Below are 23,922 nucleotides of genomic sequence, written 5' to 3' on the forward strand. Positions count from 1 at the left end.
AAATAACTCAGATGAGATGAAATACTTCAGGAAGCACTCACTTCCCTCCAATGATTATAAGACAGAGCCAAGGCAATCCCACCCCTAACTGAGGAAACTCCACCAGAGTGCCATGAATGTGGTAAGATGAAGGTAGACCTTTGCAGTCACAGCTCATAAGTACTGGAAGTAGTTAGTACATTGTAAATTCCTGTATAAACAAACTCTTCAAAATGTTGTTTCCAGTGTTGTGTTTGAGCAGAGTACTTTTCATGGATCAAGGTCCCCCAGTCAATGCTTTGAATGCTGTGTCTTCTGTTCCAGATCTTTTGTCTTTCCCCAGTCCTTAAGAGTATGTTGAATATTCCAGCTTTGTCCTGAGCAGGCCTGCATCACAAGTCTGTATGAAGACTGATTGTCTCCTGTGATTTCAAGGCATCTTCTAGTGTTTCTATTGATTACTGCTGATCCCTACAGAAGAAAAAAAAAAAAAAAAAAAAGGAAATACAAGAGAAGCTGTGGGCTTAAAATTTTGCTGCTCAGTCAGGAAGTAATTCTCTTAGCCTCTACAAAAGTGTCTGATGAATACTAGCAGGCCACAAACCATTTCTCCAAGATAATAATGCACAACAGCTTTTGGAACTCTCCAAGATTTATTAAAATATATTTACATACTTATTCTGTTTCTGTTTTCTGAGTTTTTTTATTCTATTTTGTGGGGGGTTTTACAGTTCAAAAATCACTTTAGTAATTTTTATATTGTATCTTCTTCTGCAAGAAAAGGGTTAATAAAAGATCAAGAGAATATTCCTCTCTTATCTCTATCAGTATCTCAGTGTGAACTATTGTGAATAGGGTGGATGTGACTAAGTCCTGTTATTATACTGTAAATGATGATATTTGTAAAAGGCTAGATTGCAGAACCAACAGGATCTTAACAGGCTTTAATAGACAACCAATTGTTTCACTCTAGTGATATCTGATACACACAAAGAACTGAAGATTTACTTTTAAGGTGGGTCTAAAATCTTTTACAAACATACCTTCACCTTTTTCTAATTTCGCTGGTTACAGACCATACAAGGGCAAGAGAAACTCCGTAGTAGCAAAATTTCTGGAGATTGTGTAAAGTCATATTTGTTATATGTCATTGAAACCTTTGTTTTTTACCAATTCAACCCATCTTAACCACTCTCCCAAGATTTTTCTCCTGTTTAGTATTTCACTGAGCGAGGGATATAGTAAACAGGCCCACAGCTTATATGCCTGTCCAATTCCACACCTATCGATAGGGTTCGATAGGCCGCAAACAGCTGTTTTTCCGCAGGCATGCCTAGCTTTTGGTGTGGGGCCCGTGGTGCTGTGGGGAGGTGCCACAGACTATCGACATTGACTGTTATTCGTAGCGTGGGGCCTTCAGGAGTACTGAATGATGACTTATCGCACGGGCGCGACATGCCTAGCTGTCGCTCACTCTCGGTATGCATCGCTACATGTTGACTTGGAGAGGCCTCGAGGCCTGTGGATTTCCATCCTGACTTGGAGAGATGCATAGCACTAGGTGCCAGTGGTTCTTGGAAGTGCAGAGAAGGATCCCTGCCAGTAGCCATCGCTACGTTTGCCTCACGACACGCACATGTGGCTTAAGATTACTTACGTATTAATTACATAAACTGACGAGATCCGAACTGCCTGAGAAGAGAGAAGCTTCGTGGCTTCCATTTCCACCTCTCCCCTCTATCATTGATGTTGCTGCCTGTTCATCCTGTTGCAGCATTTGCTTTAGGCCAGCTGACTGAGCACAAGCAAGAGACACTGAACAAAGAATGTGAAGTTATCACTTGGGATATGAAGTATGTTAGCGTCAGCTGCCACATACGGCACAAATGGAGACAACTGAACTATGGACTGGGTGACAGTTTTATCGCTGGCTATAACCTGAGCCCAGAAAGGGTGAGCTCAGCCTGATACATGTTAAGGGCTTTCATGCCAAGATGCTGTTGCTGAAGATGGCTCCAGAGAGTGCTCAGGACATGGAGGACAGCCAGCTGCTCTTTCCCCAAGACAAATTGGTCCCATGAACAGGCTGGGAAGACAGATGGGGGACAGTGCAGAGAGTTGGTAATATAGTCTGACCATCAAAACCAGGAGACACCAAGTCTTACACATTTCCTGATCGTTAAATGAGCTGCAATATGTCAAAATTTTTCACCTGCCCAGCTAAAAAGTAAAAGGCTTTAGATTAAACCATTTGATTCCACCAAGACAGACAGATGGACAAATTGGTGCCTATGGCTCAGATAACGTATGGGAATTGGTTAAATTCTGGTAAGTCAGTCAGTTGCATATGTGTGACTCTCCCATTTTTCAAACCCCACACTCCCCTGCAGACTCATTGACTTCACCTTAGCTCTTCCAGTGGCACCTGCAAGTCCTGAAATTGAAGCAACCTTATTCAGAAGCAAACCCTTTTGCAAGGAAAGAGTTTAGGATTCCTCATAATGTGAAAGCTTACTGAAATGTGGGGATATAGAAATGTACATACTTGCTTAAAATCCCAATACAAGTTCAGACCTCTATTCACAGCTGTGTCACATTGTTCTAAAACTGGCAGGTCTCCATTCCCAGGGTCAGTGAGGCAACGATCAACTTTATTCAGTCGGGCACACAAACCTCCTACGTATATCTCTCCAGTGCTGTGATAAAAGATGTGCTGAAAGGGAAGGTGACACCACCATCAGTGAATCAAAATACCAAGAAAATTTCAGACAATTCTGCAACTCACATTAAGTGATATATGTCAGCTGTACAGAACCAGCATTCACTGATCAGCAATTAAAGCAGGATGAATTTGATGCCCTACAAGGGATGTCTTTCTCCTTTGCCTATAAACAAAAGCAAGGTGTTTGCAGTTGAATGGCAACGCTCAGCTTCCCTCCTACTGAGAGGACAGATAGCAAGGTGTAAGAAATGCTCAGTCTCTTTCCTATTCACTGCTGATCTTCTGTTAATCAAAAACATCAGTCAGTACTAACACAAGGTCTTATTTTTTGTCAAGGTTAAACCAAAAGTCTCTTCTTAATGCACTTAGATCACCACAGAAATCTGTCCTGCTTTCACATGTTTTGGTGGAAGTGGGGGCAGAATGGCAGAATTTACTGAAGTAAAGGTTAATCTTCCCCTCTAGATAGCACAGAGAGGATGGTTTTGAAATGCCCGTTCCATAGCCCCATGAGAAGTTAAACTTTAGTAACAGCTCACATCTGAAGATCTGATCAGTTTTTTGCATTACCTGTGGTGAATATGCATGACAAACATACATAATTGGTGTATTTCCAGGGACAGGACCTTGATCAATACAGATGTCTTCTTTCAGTGTGTTTCTCATCTACAGGATAAAATAGGAAATCTGCTGTGAGGAACAGCTTATCCTCTTTCCAATGCCTCACCACTAATTTCAGACCTCTCCTGTGAGCAAAGCTATTTTATTCAGAGCTCTGAATCAAAACCTAAAGTGGAAAATACAGTATAGAGTTAGAAAAGAAATCATTTATGCAAAGATAGTCTGAGGTTATCATAGCACAAATAAGAAGCAAATCTAAGGTCCATCAAAGACTCACCTACATAGTACTATATAGCACCTTGTCAGAGGTCACCAGGCAGCCCCAGCAGGTGAGTACAACTGCCCAGTTCAAGTGCGATATACAAGCTTGGGTCTAGAAACAGTCTTAGATATATTAAGAAGCCACAGCAGCCTGACTGATTAATTCTCTCTCTTTTGCAAATAATGGTCTGACTTCTACACTATTATGTGCTATCTTATCTTGATTTATATCTGCATAGCTTCCAAATTATCCTGTTAAACCTTTAATCTCAGCAGAAATTCATATTATTCTATTGAAAAATGCAGACTGTTACTAGAAGATATTGACCTTTTCTTGTTCCTCACCTGGCAAGTTTTATATGCAAACAAATAATGCATAGTAAGCACTTTTCCAAGCAAATTTTATGTTCCCATCAGTACATATAAAATAACAACAGTTTAGAAATTCTGGATTGGCAACAAATATTTAAAAAGATGCTAAAAAGCTTTAGTGTCTACAAAGACATTCAAAGGTCTTTCTAAAATTTCTAAAAAATTATATCACAATCTCTACGTAAAACATAGAACTGCTGACAACAGTTCTTCATAATACTGTAGTTGATGAATTGTTCCATATTTGAAATAAGTAGACACCATACTTACTGTTCCATAGGCAACAATGTTGGGCAGAACTACTAAATTAGGGTAAATATTTTTTATGTACCAGTCAAAGCCTTTACAGTTTAGTTTTTTCCTTAGTTCCTTTCTGGAAGAAACATCTCCAAACTCTATTCCAGGATTCTGGAAGAACACCACATTTAATTTCAGCACATTAAGTCAATCTGAGAAAATGGAGAAAATACAGACTTCTCTCTCCCTATTGCCATGACATATAAATGATGTTCAAAAGTTCATTTGAACACATATTTTTTAAACTTCAGAAATTCAGAGCATGTTTTATCTGGAAGTTCCAATAAACTACCGAAGAACATGTTATGACTTCATAAATGTAAAAAAAAAAAAAAAGTAAACATGGATAGGAAGTAGTAGTTTTCATATTTTACAGTGACATAAAAAATAGATCAAGGTGAAAAATTGAGAGAGCCTGTTAACTACACTAGCTGGAACAACAGTCTATTGACTGTGGCACTGATGTTGCATGGGAGAGATCAAGATTCAAATTCGTATTTCAAAACTATTTAAATACTTATATATAGCAGAACAACTCCAACAGGAAAGCTAGACAGGAATCAGCCTTACGGAACGTTACAATCCTGTCTTTACGCAGTTCTCTAAAACACAGAACAAGCTCCTGGTCTGCATCAGGTAGCTCAGGAATTTTGACTTGACTTTTGCATATTTCAAAGAAAAGTGATTGTTTAAGATAAGCAAGCTTCTCACAAGACCAGAAATTAATTCACTGTGAGAACAGTACTTTTGTTCCTATCTACAGCTTCATTTTTGATGACTAACATTTTTGATGAAAAAAATAGTTCTTAAGAAGAATTCCAAATACTTTCAGTAAAAGTCAATTAACGGAAAGAGGAAGTGGATTATTTTAATGCATTAATTTATGCTATATATTTTAGCATAACATATATATTTAGTATAGATTTTAATTAATTTCATTAATATCTACTCAAGAAAACAGGAGGAGGTAGGAGGGTATCCTTCCTTTAATAAAGATTCGTAAGTCCTTTGAAGTAAAGACTTCATGAGCTTTTTCTTCTTCCCAGAAGATGTTAATACTCAAAAAAATGTGTGATACTTCTAGTATTTTTAGCAGTTTGTCAAGAGGGACGTTTAAACTAAATTCAGAGTTATGAGATTAATTAAAAAAAACAGTAATTTTAAGGACATAGATTATCTCTAAAGGAAAAATAGCAATGTAAAACAATTTCAAGGAAATTTTCAAGGAAAATGAAAAATTCAAATGAAGAATCAAACAGGAAGCTTCTTTCATAAGGTTTACTTTGCAGTTCTCAATTAGGGTTAAGAATATCAAGCCAAATGAGGAATCAATATCCTGGGATTTAGTACAAAAAATTGCATTAAAAATCACTTTATGTGTGTAGTGCCTGATGTTATTCACAATGCTATGTTAACAGATGATAATAAAAATAGCACTACATTGAAGAAAAAGTAAATACTGAGCTTCCAACTGTATCTATGAACACCGAGAATTCAGAATTCTTAATTTCCTGATATTAGCATTTTTCCAGCCTTCCAAAGATGCTATAAGACTTTCTCCTTTTTTATTCTGGGAAAACAAAAGCAGAACTTTGAAATGCAGAGAAGAGAGCCCACTTAAATAGAAGTTGTTGGATATTTGATGAAGGGTAATTGAATTTTCTATTCAAGGTTCACTTTTGTCTATTTAAAAGATATTCAGGGACATCCATATAATTAGACAAATTTCATTTCACAAGAAATAAAATTTCTAACGATCTAGATCATTAGATGTGTATTAGATTCCATATTCTAATGTTTTCCCTTAAAAAGATAAAATACATGCGAACTGATTTGATTTTAAGTTCTTTAAGCTATTTATCAGCTCTTGATCTGTGAATACACAGCACTTAGCATAAGAGGGACATGACCATGATCACAGATGTTGGATGCCATCCGTATCAATAATTAACATGTCAATATTAATAACAATTTTTTTTTACAGTGAATTTCATAATCAAGCTTGCCTCCTGTCATATGATCACTTATTTGACCACGTTTAGACAATGGATCCCAATTTGAAATACAGGGAAACACCATCACCTCTAATGGAAGATTCCATGCTAGGTAGACCATATACTTGTAGTCATCCATCCACACTTCAGCCACCCGCAAGGCATTCCGTCTCACAGCAATACTCAAGTCTGGCAAGTAAGGCTTGTGAGCTCTTTCCAAATGAGCAATTCTTGAACAGGGCAATACTTCTATTTTACCTCCACATTGCCAGGCCTGAAAAGAAAGAATTTCAGGTAAAGTTGCCTGGTTATTCAAACTCTTTTCACTTATTGTTAGAATGCTCCTATTTCTGCTCCCCCTATTCCTTTACCAGACACACTCCTGTGCTCTCAACATTCAAAGCCCTATTTCCTGACTTGAGTGAATAAAAAGAATTTTTCTATATCTTTCATCCGCATTGTGTGTAGCCTTATCACAGGTCCAAGAGAGTAAAGGAGTGGTCTTTCTTCTTCTTCTTTGCCATCATCATCAACAAGACTGCTCACTAGTTGTCTGTTATTAGGCATTCAGAACCATTGGCACAGATCTGCTAAGACATACAAGTGCATATCTCCAATGATTTCACTGGGAGCCAGACAGTAAAGACTGTGGGTAGTGGATGTGGGCCTGAGTCTTTCAAAAGTAATGATATTACCCAGGACATGACAAATACAAAATTGGTCCTATGGAATCTTAAAAACTAGAGAAAATTCAAGAAAAAGCAGCTCACTGGATTCCTGGAACATGCCTACATGGCATCCACAGAGATACCTAAGTAGACTGCAACTTATGCTTCAAGAGCACAAGGGTCCAGCACAAACACACCCAATCTGATTGGGCATGAGCCAGTGCAAATGTGGAAGTTTTTCAAGAAACTGTAACTTTTGTATAGCACTGGATCTGTGCTTAGGCTCAAACTGGAAAGCTTAGTAGGGCAATAGAGAATAAAGTGTAAATGCATTTTCAAGCAAGAAAACTTAAACAGCAATTCACCACTTGCCTCATCTGATGTAAGGTGATGTCACATCAAATTTCTATTTTACAGACAGAAATCGAAGTATAGAGTCTTTAGATATCTCCTCATGTGTAATGGAAAATGTGTCAGCATCTCCAATAGAGCATCAGCCCAAGTTTTGTCTGAGCCAAAAAACAAACTTCTGCAGAGAATCATGTCTCATGATTCATTATTTTCCCATTGAATCAAGTTTTCATGTCAGGAGCCAAACTCCTTAAGAAGTGTCAACAAAAGTGTGCTGCTGAGCCTTCAACACTTCTGGAAATCTATCCACTTCCCTTGGTACTCCAAATAAACCGAATTATTCTGAAAAATTAGCCTGTGCTTTGGGCAAAGAACAGTGACCTGAGTGCTTTCAAAAATGATACACCAATTTTCAATGTTTCCTTTAGAAAAAAAATGAAAAAAATAGGTTTACCCTCAGGCCAAGTTCCACATTTTCTCCTCCGTATATGTTCATTCCACCATCCAGGACACCGATCTCACCCAAAAATTCTCTATGTGCAACAAGAATCCCCATTATAGATGGGCTCCTGGAGAACAAAAGAGTAAAACTTAGAAAAAAGCAAAAATGATGGAAACAAAGCAAAGTCAATTGACAGTCAATCACTGTTTGGACTTCCAAAAGGATTCCAGCTGTATTTCAGAGTAATCATGTAGATCAGTAGAAAAGAGTCCAAACAACAACAACAAAAAAACATAATTAGAGGACACAACAACAGTCATCAGATACTTAAAACAAGAAGAAAGAATCAGATAAAACTGCAACAAGGAAGAATTACATTAAACATCAGGAAATTTTATCTAACATTGAAAAAGCTAAAACACTAAAGCTGGTTGCCAAGGGGAACTGTGGAATCACTACAAATTGAAGTTTTGAAGGAGAACTGAGACAACTCTTTAGCAGGAACAATTTTACTGTTTTTGAAACCAGCATGGAATGTTGGGGATAGTGGACATGGTGCTTTTTTTTTTGGGGGGGGGGGGGAGATCTTATCAATGTATATAAATGTCTGAAAAGAGGATGTAAAGGAGATGGGGCTAGTGATGTTCAGCAATAGAACGAGATACAATGAGCACAAACTGAAACACATGCATTTCCATCTGAACATAAGGAAAAATGTCGTTACTGTGAGGGTGACTGAAGGATCACTGTGAAGAATGCCCAGAGAAGCTGTGGAGTCTCCACCCTTAGAGAAATATTCGACAGCTGTTTGGACAGGGTCTTGGGCAACATGCTACAGGTGACCTTGCTTGAGCAGTGGGACTGGACTAGACAATCTGCAGAGATTCCTTCCAACCTCAACCATTTTGTGATTCTGTGATTCTTTTAATATCTCTCATCTAAAAATTGTGACCTTCTCAATAACCATTCTTTAAGCTATATTTGACTTGCTTTCATTTCATTGTCCTGCCTGAACTGTTAATGTTTTCCATAGAATACTTTTAATGCACACAGGCTTCAATTTCACACACAGCTATTATCTAGTCATCCCTGCAGCCTTATCTCCAGTGTTCAGCTACCAATAGTAAAAGTATATAAGTAAAGAATTCTTCCATCTCTTCTGATGAACACAGTACATGATTTTGTAATATTTTCACAGTGTCTTTGCTCTTCAGGATTTGCACAGTATGTTTTTAAAGCCCTTTACGTAAATAAGATAAAACTAGAAAAATCTGACAACTATGTCTTATCTGTTGCTGGCTTTTTTTAATATTGCTTTATAGATGGTTATTAAGGGATTGTAAATAACATTTAGCATCTGTATAAAACAGGGAGACCAATTCTCTTATGTACTCAGCAAAAGATGATGGCTGATATCATAGTACCTGCAATCATCTTGTATGGAATATATATACTAATCTGAGCAGTTAAGGGAGATACGGGAAGCACAAAGAAGTAGATTGAATCCTAAGCCTAGCAGTAAAGGGCTGCTTTAGGTATAACGGCCATATGCATTGTGTTAATGCCTTTTTCTTATTTTGTGTACTTCTACTCATCAAGTGGTAATGCTGGAAAAAGGCAGTTTAAGGTAATCTCAATCATACATTGCCCCTACATCTCTAAATGAAGAACTTCAGGGTTTGATTCCATGTGAATCTTCACATACTGGGACATGCAATTATCCAGCGACTGTGAGATCCACTTCAAACTCCTGGGCAAGCATAGAGAGGGGACACAGTTCATCTTGGACAGTTAATGAATATTGCTGTCACCTTCCCAGGTAAGGAACATGAGACACAAAAGTTAAATGACTTGACCAGGATTGCCTGAAAATTTGACAGCAGGATTAATACAGAGGAGACGCTGGAATACAGCTGATGCACTGAGATTTTTCTGGTGGCTCAAGAATCCTCACATCCATTTCAACTGTCTAGACATAATGTGCTTCATAGATATCTATCTCATCACCTATGAAAACTCTTCTTCCCTCTTCCTCTAAGTTGGATATTATGTGTCTTGACTCCTTCTTAATGCTATTCATACTCACCGAACTGGAGCTGTTTCATCTTTGAGAGCATACCATTCATTTGGTAAAGGTTCATAAAGGCACCAGAGTGCCCAGTCAAATCCATCTGCAGCCACTGAATACTGGAGAAGGTCAAAGTTGTCAAAGCGAATATTGTCAAATACTGGTGATATTATAACAGTGCGATCTTCTTTTATTCGAGACAGGATAGGTTCAGCCCTACCAAAATTAACAGAGTTTAGTCACCTTGAAGAAGTGGTAGTCTTACTAATTGAACTAAACTGCACAACCCTTTTTTAAAGCTAGGTTAGCTTGTTTCTTTAATCTTTGATTTTTGCCACAACAAAAACAGTTATGCTGTTGTTGGAGTAATAGCAATATAGTTTGCTAATGTCCTGTCTCCAATTCTTCCTTCTATTAGGCAAATTCTGACTGTCACTTATTGTACTAACAATAACCTCCACTCTTAACTTGCTAGGCTGTATTGCCAGCTGGGTCTGCTTCCTATAGATTCTAAATGTTTTTCACTGGCTGCACAAAGAGACAAGAGGAGAGAGCTAAGGGAAGAAAGGAGAGCCTGAAAGGTGCTCTAAGGCCTGAGGAAGATCTGTTCCCCCTCTCTTCTTGTGCCTTGACGGCATCGCTGCAGTATGAAGGAGAAAGAGGCCAGCATGAGAGAAAGGAACAGCCCTTTTTGCTGAAATCGTTACCATTGTTAGGCCTGGAGGAGTAGACCTTTTATCTCCCTGTATACTCTTTGCAGCTTGATCTACCACAGAGCCCTAAAACTCATGACTAAGGCCTATGGTATTACCTTTAAGATCGTAAAAAACAGGAAATGTCAGTGAGTGTATTACCCAAAGAGAAGAGAGAGAGCTGGATCAAACTGTCTTTTGGCCTGAGGAGAGCTGAGAGAAGAACTTTGTTCGCAGGAAAAAAGACAATATGGACAACAGTCAGCACTGAGTTCAACAGTGCAGAGGAGAGAGAACGTAAAGAAACTTAACACAAAATAGCACTATGAAGATTATTATCTAACAGAATATGAACATCTATCATCAGACACTTGTTTTGTATCTCATTCCAGAGTCCTACGTAACTATGATACATTATTAAATTAACAGGCAACAGTAATTAAACAGTCTAAAAAGCCAAAATTGTAATAGGAATAAAACTAATTTAAAGTCGTGTCGGTATTACAGGTGCCTAATATAAAGGGCTAACAAAGTTGCTAGTATGGGAATCAGCATTCTCAGCCATTACTCTCATGACATTTCACTGCACTAAGTCTTTGTTTCCTAGAAATGTAATAAATATATAGAGACGGTAGGCATTGCTCTCTTGTTCTTCACTAAACAACTTACTCTGTTATCTAGCTGCTTTGCTATTTATTTTAAACAATTTTTGCACTTTCCCTCTCAAAACTAATAACTCAGTGGCTGTCAATTAACATGTGGCTTGCCAGAAAGAAGAACCATGTATATAGATGCTTGTCCTAGCAATACAATTAAACTCTTTGTCCTCATCTTTCTTCTCACTCAAATAAATAAATAAATAAATAAATAAATAAATAAATAAATAAAGGCCCTCTTGGTTTTACCACGCTATGTTCACTTCAATATGTGCATCCAAAATTGCAACAACATCTGCAGTTGACGCCTCCCAGCCAGAAATCCGGGCTTGTGTTAGACCTTCTCTTTTCTGATGCCTTACGATTTTCAGCAGTCCAGGATGCTTTGCATTGTAACTTTTGATCTGTGCTTCCAAAGGTCCTTTCAGATCATCTAAAAACAGCTCCATACATTTTAATGATTTCAAAAAAATTAAGTCATCAATATTAAGAAACGGAAAAGATCAGGTAGGCAACTGCTTTCTAGTTTCTCCCAGTTCCAGACTGAAAATGTCTGAAGATTCCTTAAAATAGAATAGCTAGAAAAAGGAGAATCAATCACATCTCATCAGGCAAGATAAAAACAGATTTGCCTGCAGCATCCCAGTGTGAGGGCTGTGAAAACTGGACAAGATAGAACTTCCATTGTAAGCAAAAAGACAGAGGTGAGGCCACAAAAATGCAGTGGTGGTGCTGGTTACAGTCTATCACAACCTGTTTAGTTTTTGACAAAGTTAAAAGAACCTACTTAGAGTTTGATTGCAAAAACTCATGGAACTAATTTAAGATCTCACAGTATGAGACAGGTTATAATTAGGGTAATTTCTACAGACATTTATGGTCCATTAGAGCACCCTTGAGACCAGGGACATGACTATTCCTTATAGACCATTTTTCAGTCTTTTGCTCAGTCCAATTCCCAACAACAGGGAATTGCAACAGGGCTCCCAATACTTCCCTCGGGAGCATTTTCCACCACCCTATAGACCACTCTTCAAGGAGTTCAGATGCTTACAAAAAAACAGCATACTTTTTTTTTTTTTTGTACCTTACCTGACAAGCCCATGATGGTAAATAGTCTCCAACTTCAGTCTTTAAACTTTTTTAATAGTTGAAGACCATCACCATGTTCCTTATTAATTACCATTTTTTCAGGCTAGTAAGGTGTGGTTTTTTTCTTATATACTCAATTTACTTCTGAATTTTGAGAGGTCTACTCTGTGTGCCTTCAAAAGGCCAGACATTCATTTAAGACAATGGTAGCATACATTAGAAAAACTCCTGCCTTCCCCAGGTCACTTACCATTTGAACTGCAATCATCTACCAGGATGATTTCTTTCAGTAAATGAGAAGGTGTTCGATTAATTATACTAGTAATTGCACGTAAGATGATTGACAGTGCCTCATTCATAAATATAAGTACAACACTGAGTGTTGGAAGGTCTTGGGGATATGTTTTCCTTTGACAACTGTAAGAGAAGGAGAACAAATTAGCAGTTTCCCCCCTTAAAAAAAAAAAAAAAAAAAAAAAAAAAGAACAGAGTGAAAGGCAACTGCAAGAAGGCAGAACTGGCACGTTAGGCTGAAAGCTTGTAATGAGAATTAGTAAAAGAGGGAAGAGAGGAATCCCCCAAAATCCAGTTTCACCATTCACTTGAACAGTGTTAGGTTAACAATGTAAAGTTAATTTCTGCAAAGATAAAAACAACAATTACTGTTTCTCAGTCCTAAAGAATCATAAAATACTGTAACTGAAGAATATGAGTAACCCTGCTGGAGTGATTAGGTTACAAAGAGTGGATGTGTAACTGAAATTTGGTTTCTGGCTTCCATAGAAGGAGATGACAGTAGCCAAACTTGGCAGTAAACAGAAGTAAATCAGATCATACTGTTTCTGTATATGCAATGAATAAGAGCAAGATAGGTATAGCGATACTTACAGGGTGACATGTGAGAAGAATGACTTGGACAAGGGATCTCTTTAGGAAATCCCTGAAGGAGCTTCAAGAATTCTTCTTACAGAGTAAACCAGTCCCTGTGGGTCTCCATGCTACCCCACACTAGACTGCTTCTAGTAGTGAAACAAACCCGTATCATGCTAGCTTGAGTGCTCGTGTAGTTCCTGCTGACCCTGCCTGAGTACACCAAGGCATGCTGCACAAAAAGCCTCCCAAAAACTCGCTCCGGAGGCCAGAACACAGCCCTCACATTAGTTCAGACACTTTGAACTGAGAAGCACACACAAAAGAGTCATTTTGACTTAGTGCTGGAGTTATGGCTTGACCCAGTGCCCAGAGGACACCCATGGTTAAGGGCAATATAACATTATCCGCTCTAGAAGGAACTAGTCCCCAGCTGTATAATGAGGAACTGAAAGTTAGCAACATAGAGGTTTGCTTTTACAGTGGCTATCCTGGCAGGGAGAGGAGGTCCCAAGTATGAAAAATTTTAAAAGCTGGATATCACCCAGATATTATATAAGCCTCTGGATATTGCAGCATATAAGAGATACACAAAAGATAATAGAAGAAACTAGAGCAAAACACGTTTCAGATGTCTTGCCTTTGGGCTTTAAATAAATAGACCAGAAGGTCTCATATCTTCTGAAAATTTTCATTATTTTCCCCTCCTTTCCTAACTTCAAAAGTCCTATTTCAATTATAACGCTAACATTATATCCTTTTTTCCTAAGTGAATTCTCTACTCTACTTTTTTTCACACTTTGGAGTATTACCTAGACTCAAGCAATAGTTGGAAGAAAATTATAGAAAGCATTCTAAACCAACAGAGGATAAATTTAGATCTGTTTGTAGATTATTTTAATTTAGTCCAAAGCAATGCAACCCCCTTCCCTTTAATTTTATGTTGTCTTGTGAATGTAGAGAGGGCTCATACTGCACCTGGGAGATCTGGTGTCTTTAATAAGTCGGTCCAGAGGTAGACGATCGCTGAGATAAACATTATATCCATATTTTAAGAAAAGATTCTGTGCAACTGTTTGCTCCTCTTCTGTTAAATCTGAACCCCAGTGCTTGAAGAGAAATGAGTCTGGGTACAGCAAGTGAGGTACACTCTTCTTTTCCTCCTTTGCATTTCCAGTCTGATGTACTTCACTCTTGGAGTTATCTTGCAGTTTATGATCATATTTTATTTGTTTTATATTTTCATGAAACTGTTCCACTGATTTTGCTGATTGGAAATGAAAGCAGATCGATTAAAACAGCAATTAAGAATACTATGCATCATAAATGAGCCAAATTATCCTCACTACGATGTAGGTCAAGAGATATGTGAAGTTACAACTAACCTGAAATTAGCATGACAGTAGCATCAGACCCTCCCTCCTACATGAGAAATACCTTTAAATATCACATTCCACAATATCATTGGCTGCCAGATTCTGCTCTCAATTGCAATAATGTAAAGCAAGTGACACTGCAGTGGTAGAAATCTAGGAGTAGAGGCAGCACACAAATTAAATACAACCCAAAACATATCCATGATGTTTGACCGAGGTTAATCTATCAAGGATCCACAGTGGGGTTCCTGTCTATGTTGGAATGTTTATACCATATTGGTCTTGAAGGTAAATATCATAAATGAGCCCTTTGTCCTCTCTTTTGATCAGCTTTGGATCCTCATCTCTCAGGGTTTGTCAGTTTTACAAGACAGAACTACGTCACAAGGCACAGATAACACTCCTCCCCTCCAAGTTATTGTAGATTATCTGGGAGGAATTCCCTAATTATTAAACCCAAAATAATGAATACAATAATGACCAGATAATAAAACTGGTAAAATAGAGGGACAGGCTTTTCTCCACAAAAGCAGCCAGTCAGTCTCTAATACAAAGCCATGTTTGTCTTGCTCTCTGTCAGGCTGTGTATGAAAAACTTAGCACTGAAAGGAGAGTCAATGTTCTGATGAAAATTGCCTTTCTCTTTTGGCATACTCCCTATATGTCAAAAACTTCAACTGAAGAATCACACCCTACCCAGAGTCAAGGAGAGTTAAGGTAGAACATAAAAGCCACTGAACATAAAGTACCACTATAGATTTTGAGCACTGAATAATAAATATATCTTAAAAATATTATGAGACACTTTATAATAATTTTTATTGCTGAAGGAAGGATATACAGGAATACTTTCATATACCCTAAACCTGCAAAGTATTTTTGTCCATCTTTGCCAAAAAAAAAGAAAAAGAAGGGTAAAAAAAGCATTCTTCTTGTGTTTCTCACTCTGTTGTGTCAACAAAATCAAATCAAACAGATTAGCAACCTTTTTTCAGATGCAATGAAAGAACTTCAAAGTCACTGAACTAGCTGGTATTTCCTGGTATTTTGTACTAAGAGTCCAAAATGGAACAGAACAATTAATATAATACTATCCACTTAATATAATAATATTCACTTACTCAGGCACAAGGGAAGTTAACATCATTACATCTCCATTGGAAATACAAGTAAAAGCCCACAAACAGGCAAAATGTGTCAAACATTCTCTTCTCTATAGCAAATAATCCGAGACATTCACATAAGTTTAAAGCCACCATATTAAAATAGAGTAGCCTGACAACTGTCCTTAATTATGGTCTAGAGCCTTTGAGAAGCAAAGAATTGCTATCTTCTCTAATATTTCTTCCATCTGAGAAGCAAAACATAAAAATATTATCATTTGAGGAAATAAGAAGAGAAACTTGTCTCTTTTCCCTTTGGGGCTTGTATGCTTCTAGATGTACAGAAAAATTCAGAGCCTAACATCCGGCAAAATTAAGGTAGGGTATGAATTTAAAGGGAAAGTGTATTTATACCCCTATACTCCTTGTGTGTATAGTCTTAACCTACTCAAAATTTGCCTTACAAATTACTTTGTGCAGCCATGTCCATACAGCACAATTCAGTGCCACATGGTCTGTGTGGATTTAAGTAAACTTTTTTCAGTACCTGATGCAGCTTAGACATCTTTTCTTGATGATTTCCCTGAACTGGTAAGGCTTTCACTGCTCTGTCCTGTAAAAGCCACAACTCTAGCATATTAAGAAAGCACCTACAAGGAAGAGCTACACAAAGTTATTACCCTGGTACACCAAAGTTAGTCTAACTAAAAACTTGAATCCTCAAGTTAGATCCAATAAAGAACTTAAATGCCTACAAGGCAAATCCTGCAGGACTTCACTTTCAGCCTCCCATGCTCCACATGGGACCCACGCAGTTCGGTTATGCACCCAGGCTCACGGGACAGAAGGAATTCAGCAAATGCATGTACCAACTAGCCATGTGAGAACTGACCAACTGGAAGTGCTGTGCATGTTCTGAAATTTCCCTCTCTTGATTTTGGAGCTTCACATTCAGAGCAGATGAATGAAAATGTCTTTGTTCTCTAGCATTCAAAATACAGGAGTGGGTAGGAGGATTCCCAGAGACTTCCTCCATTTCAAGAACTAACAGCCACCTGAGATTAGCTTGCTGATATGATCACCTTAAAACTACTAACCCTTTCTAAAGGAGTTTAGAGGAAGGAGCTATCTAATACGCAAAAAAATACAGTGATAGCTGTGAAAGACTTCATTGTGTTATCTATAAATGAAGATATTATCAAGTTGTTTTCAAGTTTGCAAGAAAAAATAAAGAATGTTCAAGGAAATCCAAATAACCATTAGCTCTACTATTTATCATTCTATCCTTCAGGAAAACTAGAGATCTAATTCTCACAAAGTTAAATAGCACTGTATTTTACTTACAGAGGTTGTAAATGCGCCAGTCCAAATGGTCCAGTCTCTCAAAGATGGTATTTTCTTGGTTAAGAGACCGAGGATTAACTACTAAGGAGTCACTTCTTCCCTTTCTTAGAGCTTGTAGTGAGTGCATAATATAAAACACAAAACATACATTTATTATTAACAGCATGACTTTATCCAGTCTTCTCCAGGGTGCCATTCTAAGTGTAAAGAAGCTGAGCCTTCTGCTGGTTGGAATTTGTATTTGTTTCAGGTTTCCACTGTGTTTTCTATTTTCAAATTTGCTGTTTCAAATAGCTGTCAGTTAAGAAGCTGCAAAGACTGCTCAGATGAGGAAATCAACTGAGTTTAACAGATCATATAACTGACAAAAGTAAGGTACAACGTAGACATATTATCACTATCAATTTTATATTTATTCGTAAAAATTCCCCATTGACAGGGAAAGCAGGAAGCTCTCACAGCTTGCAATGAGTCAAATGACCTGAGTGCTTACTCGGGGTTATTCTGTAGGAAGTACAAGGCTGTTGGGTAGATATCAGAAAGGCTCTGACGCAATAAAGCACACCTACACCCAAAGAAGATTGGAATAAAATGTGAGCCACTTCTATGTTTCATGATCACTGTTAGCTGGGAAATGTAATATCTGATTTTTAAAAACTTGTGAGTTTACCACGTGTGCTTCTGGGTAGGGTCTGATTCTCCAGTTGAAGTTTTCGACATATAGGGAGTATGCCAAAAAAGAAAGGCAATTTTCATCAGAACAATTAGGTCAGTGTATTGTCTCTGGCTGGCTATGTTCTTTTCATAAAAGACCATAATTCTCTGAGCTCATCTTCTGAAAATGCAAAGAACTGCTTTTATATCCATCTCCCAATTAATGAGACTGCATCGAGCTTCATATTCATGCAGTATCATGCTAAGATTTACCCCGGTGAAATGTGTCTTTCTAAGTGAATATTAAGGTACATGTTAATACACCTTACTGGTTGGGTTATTTCATTTTCTTTGTCTGATCAAAACAAGGGCAATAATATTTTATAACTGTACTCCCACTGAATTAGGCTTTACATTTTTTTCAAGTGGGTTACAGGGTGGATTGCTATTGCTCAATAGCACATTATTTACCAATCTGCACTCCATACATTAATTTTCCTCTTTTATAACACTCCACATACACTCCCTTCTAGACTACACTCATCTATAAATACTACACATTCCACTTCTAGGCCACTTACCAGTGGGTTTTCTTTAGCACAGTCAGCATGAATCTGTATTTTCTTCCAATCTGATAGATATAAAAGGGAAATTCCACTGCAGTCTTTTAAGGTCCACACCAGTAAGGCTTTTGAACATTCTTAATTTACTGTGCTTCCGTCAACCACTGTTAAGCTTATCACAGAGCACAAGAGTGAGCCATACTTCTTTCTGTAGACATTTAGAACATTAAAAGATAAATCTGTATCACGGAGATAATACCATTTTGATTCAATAATTATTATTCAGCTCCCGCGATGTAGGAATACACTTTGTGCCACATCATCCATATTTTTCAGATTTTCAAAGACCATATTTTCACCCTATCCATTTCAAAAATACCCGCATAAGCTAAATTCCCATTGGACTTGCGTCCTTGTATCATTTAGGCAATTTTGAAAATATGTGTTAAAGGAATTGCTTATAAGCATCTTATTAAAGTCTTCAGGACATATACAACATCACTGTTATGATGGAATATGAAATTAGAGAAGAACAGGCAGAGCCATTTCATTATTTTCTTTCTGCTCACCTCAGAACTTCACTTGGTAGTTTCCTGTTAAAATTTAACTGCTGGTACATGAAATGTAGTCACCTTTGATTTTTTTTTATGGCCTTAGGGAAGAAAAAAAATGAGAGATGCAAGGCCAACTGTTCAGAAATGTTTCGAAGCTTGTTTCTTGATTTTCACTTGTGACTATAAATCTAGTGTTGCTCTAAAAAACACTGCTCGGAGCTAATTATCATTGTTCATCAAATGGTCTTCTGTTATCATATTTGTCAAAAGCAGATAAGCACAAGTTGTGTTTACAGCTGGCTGGTAACATCTGAATGGTGAAAAGAAAGGAAAACATGCAATGCAGCTACATGCACCACCCATCACATATATTAAGCTTTACACACTGAATCTGCTGCTAGATCTTATGCTACAGTAAGGTGATCTGTGCCTCACTTGTCTGACGAACATATAGCACTGTATGTGAAGCCTTCATTGACCTAAAGTAAGAGCAGAAACTCATTCTCCAGTAAGGCCACTGGTGACATTGTTTTTCAGGACTAGGAATAACACAATTTATCCCCCCACTGCAGCAAAAAGTAGAGTGCACGAGAGGTTAATAATGAGGCTTGTATTCTTAGGTATTTAGGGGTTAGGTTTAGCTCAGTTGGTTAGAGCGTGGTGCTAATCATGCCAAGGTCATGGGTTTGATCCCTGTATGGGCCTCTTGTTTGGGGTTGGACTACATGATCTCCAGAGGTCCCTTCCAACCTTACCAACCTATGATTCTATGATCTTCATCAATGATATCAGCAACACCACAGAGTGCACTGTCAGTAGGTCTCCATATGACACAAAATGAGGGAGAATGTGTGACTCCAGAGGAAACATGGTAAACTTGAAGACTGAGGCAATAGAAACCTGATGAAGTTTCATAAGAGTTCAAAATTCTGTGTGGGATAAAATAACTCCATACTTTAATGGAGTCTGTAAAATGACTGGTTACATAGCAGTACTGCTGGAAATAACAGACTTACAGCAAACGTCAGGTTGAATATAAGCCGATACATTCCTACCACATATATGGCAAACCCAGCAGAACAAAGGAAGTTACAGTCACCCTTTACTCAGCACTGGTGAGGTTGCACCAAGAATATTGTGCCCATCTGTGAGCCCCGAAGTTCAAGAGATACGTGGAGAAACTGCCCAGCACTGTAACATTACCTCAAGCATTGTAACTCTTTAACAAATTATCATGGGCAAAACAGTCTTGACTCAGTGAATTTTTACTTTAGCTATTGCCAGCTAATACATACTTCTTGTCACTAACTCAGGCATTGAAGAAAAAGAAAACATAAACAAGCACTTAAAGAAACATCTTTCCTCTCCTTTTCCAAAACTCAGCCTAAGCCAAACGCCTCCTCTACCCCATCTAGTCTCAGCTTCTCTTGTTGCTAGCATGGGTTACAACATTCAGCCTGTTCCAGTTCCTTTGGTGAGCCAACAGACACCACAGGAGATTGAGGTCAGGCATGTAACAGTTTCTTTCTGCTGCCCCAAGCTTTTCTCACTGGGTTTCCTCTGTTCTGCCATACTTCTCAGTGTTGCTGCTCTGGAATGAGCCCTCCACAAACCTCAGTCCTTTCAAGGATGTGCCTGCTCCAGTGCAGGTCCTCTATGGGCTGCAGTCCCTTCTTAGATATACCTCTTTGGCAAGTAGCACTTTGGAGTACATCTCCAGCTGCACATCTCCTTAGCAGTTTCTCCTATATGTTTCCCAAGAACATCTCCTCCAAACACACCATTTCACATATCTCCTGCCCTAGCAGCTATTGCTTTTTCTTATATAAAAGTTTGAACAGCAGTAGCACATGCTCCTCTGATCGCCTGAAGTTTTGGAGCACCATAGACCTTTTCCATTTGTTTCAGAGGCAGCTGGAACGAGGACAGTTCACGGTCTCCTCTCACACAATGTACCCCTGCAGTCCCCTGCTACTGAAGCCCTGCCATTTATGTCCAGTACACATGAGCCTGAAGTAATGCTTACAACAATGAAAAGCGTACAATCTCTTCCTTTATATAAAAATATCAGTCTTTCTCAAATATTAAGCTCCTCTGGGCTTCTCAGCATTGCTGCCACAGTGTGGATCCTCTACAGGCTGCAGTCCCTTCAGCAGTACCCATGCTCTGGCATGGACTACAGTCCCTTCAGAGGGATCCATGCTCTGCTGTGGGCCACACACGGAACACAGTTCCTTCAGCAGTATCCCTGCTCTAGTATGGGTCCTCCATGGGCTGTATGGGCCCATGGGCCTCCACAGGTTTTGCAAGTGTTCCCGCTTTGGAGTAGGTCCTCTACAGGCCATGATCCATTTGGGAGTGTCCCTACTCCAGCATGGGTCCTCCACAGGCCACAGTGCCTTTGCAGGGGAGGCAGGTCTCTGCTCCAGCATGAATCTTGCATAGTTCCTACAGGGAAGCCTCTGCTCTGGGTCCTCCATAAGGCACAGGCCCTTCAGTGGTTCTTTTTTCTGGCTTGGGTTCCTCCACACAGCACAGTTTCTGGGGGTGTCCTTGCTCCAGCGTAGGTCCTCTACAGGCCATAGCCCCTTTGGTAGGTCTCTGCTCTGGCATGGGTCCTCCATGGGCCACAGTCCCTTCCAGAGTACACCCTTTATGTATGAAATGCCTTGCTCCATGAGCATGTCTCCAGCCCCTTCCCAAGGGCATCCCCTCTGCGTTTCTTTGGCCTAGTGGCTGTTGCTTTTTCTTAAATATGTGTGAGCAAAAGTGCCATGCACTCCTCTCACTGGCTGAGATTTCTAGAATCCCGTAGTCTGTTTCCATTGGTTTCACAATCATCTGGAACTGGCTGTGAAGAGCACAGGGTGGCCCACAGGCTCCTCCCACTCAAGGAACCCCTGTAAGCTCCCTGCTACTGCAACTTTGCCATTTTTTCCAATATACATGTGAATTTGTTGTAATGCTTACCACAATGACTAGAGAATAATCCCTTACTTTCCAAAAATACATCAAACTTGCACCTGAACTACATGAAAAGTGAAAAGCTGAGACCATTGAAAAAGGGAAAATTAGTCACGTATGCCAAGATCCATTTAGTAAATAAATTGCTGATGGAAAACATAAAGGAGAAAAAAAAAGAAAGAAAGAGCAAGATCCTACCTCAAGCAATAAAGGACAGTGCAGGTGTTAAAATAGGGTCTACCTGCTATGCATTTTCATTTCTTTGTCTTCCCAGGTCTTCCGCTTCTCTCCCCTCAAAGGCCTGAGTATTACAAATGCTCCCAGGCAGTGCAGCTATTCACCTGCCAAGAGCAAGGCACTTTTGTCCTACACAGTAGAACAAAGTCTTCCTCCGTCTGGTATAAAGTCAGTTGTAGCATGGTAGTAGAGTCAACAATGATAATGTCAGCCAACCCAACATCAAGTGTACCCTGAAAGAAGAAAGTTGGTGCTACTTCTGCTCTTATCTTGAAATACTGGACTCCTGTGTTACATGCTAGAACTTCATAAAATAAAGTAAACAGAACATATTCACGGCACAGGCTCATGCATTTCCCCATTATTTATAATGTTGTAAATGTTGACATGTTCCTGTCTGCAGCATCAAGGACTTTTCCATAGAATACCTGGCACAAACTGGGCAATAACACTTGTGGGGACTTTTTTCCAGTAGGAGAAACACATGGGTATGGCCAATGTGTTCCTGAGTGGGCAAGAGAGAGGAGCTAGCTGTGCCAACAAGAGCCATGTCCTTCCATTCACTTCCAAGGCCAAAGAGTGATCCTCCACTTGTCTTGCATCACAGCGCAGAGGTTGCTGTACATTCAGTATACTGCACCTCTTTCTGCTCAATGACACTGGCATAGCAAGAAAATCGAATGGTCTACATTTCATCAACCATACAAAGGAATTAAAAAAAAAAAAAAAAAAAAAAAACTCACCTGAACAGTGTTTGTTTGGGCTTTTTACAATTCCAGGAATCTACAACTTAGATGAGTCATTAGTTTGATTTATACCTGTTAGAAAGTTGACTTTCAAATCAGAAGGGATAATGGAAGTTAATCTGAAACTTATGGCTCAAAGCATAAAAGAGAAATCGTTCTTACTTGTCTTAAGGTACTCCTGTTTATTTTCTTACATTAAGTTTGCAGATGCCTTTTGAGGGGGAGAGAAAAAAAAGGAAAGGAAAGGAAAGGAAAGGAAAGGAAAGGAAAGGAAAGGAAAGGAAAGGAAAGGAAAGGAAAGGAAAGGAAAGGAAAGGAAAGGAAAGGAAAGGAAAGGAAAGGAAAGGAAAGGAAAGGAAAGGAAAGGAAAGGAAAGGAAAGGAAAGGAAAGGAAAGGAATCCACTTAGATTTTTGTTGGTTGCCGTTTGTTTTTTTCCTTTTTTTTTAATAAATTATTCCAATTATTTTCTCTTTTTCATGAAGAGTTATAAAGAGAATGGGAAAGCATTTTCATCAAACATACAGATGATGCTATTGTCAAATTTTTATGGAAACCCAGGAAAGACAAAAGTTAAGAAGGACTTCAGGACAAAAGCAATCAGAAAAATGACAAAATGAGATTAATTCTAGAAAAGAAAAAAGCTGAGTCAGCAAGAACACAGTAAATTTTATAGTGAAGTCCAGTAAACAATATAATAGGAAACAAAAAACTGCAGTCAAATTAACTACGACATAAAATGCCAGGAAGAAGAGGAAGAGCAATTCAGGGTTTCCAATGAAGTGACATGCCACTGTAGGCAGCAAGATAACAGTCTGCTCGCTATAATTCTACCAATGACATCAGTTGAAATATGTTGAAGTTTTGCTGCATACTTTAAAACCGTAAAAAAAGAACACTGGAGAACGCTGAGGAAAGAGGAACTAGTGTTCACAATAGATCTGGGCAGGTTAATGAGCAAGACAAATACAGATAATCTAAATACCCATATCAAAACTAAACATGTAAGTAATCAGCTGCAAAAGCAGCAACTGCAAGTACAGAATTGCTTGCTTATTACAACAGAAAGAAAAGGTGGTGAGTGAGAGAAATGCACCAAACAACAAAAGGAATACTTCAATTAATAGTACAAGTATAGTACAATAATAATTTAAAATGCTTCAGGTATTTAAATATTATGTGCTCTGAAATACTTATTTTTAAAATATTCAGCATTTGGTTAGAAATACCAATAAAGTATTTCTTTGGTAATAGAAATAGTTTTTGCATGACCTAGCATTGAGGAGGGCAGAAGAAA

At 38.5% G+C, this 23,922-nt stretch overlaps 1 protein-coding gene across 1 annotated transcript; it reads right to left on the reverse strand.

Annotated features, from left to right (window-relative positions):
* Positions 1-270: 270 nt before the first annotated feature.
* Positions 271-18,547, reverse strand: GALNT8 (polypeptide N-acetylgalactosaminyltransferase 8). Its single transcript, XM_062569956.1, has 11 exons — positions 18,505-18,547; positions 14,064-14,352; positions 12,466-12,632; positions 11,373-11,556; positions 9,794-9,991; positions 7,720-7,834; positions 6,335-6,520; positions 4,226-4,363; positions 3,272-3,367; positions 2,525-2,692; positions 271-450 (listed from the first exon to the last, which is right to left on the reverse strand). The coding sequence occupies exons 1-11, from the start codon at positions 18,545-18,547 to the stop codon at positions 271-273; spliced, it is 1,764 nt and encodes a 587-aa protein (XP_062425940.1).
* Between the last annotated feature and the right edge of the window lie 5,375 nt (positions 18,548-23,922).

This window comes from Rhea pennata, chromosome 1, assembly GCF_028389875.1.
Source record: "Rhea pennata isolate bPtePen1 chromosome 1, bPtePen1.pri, whole genome shotgun sequence".
NCBI lineage: Eukaryota > Metazoa > Chordata > Aves > Rheiformes > Rheidae > Rhea > Rhea pennata.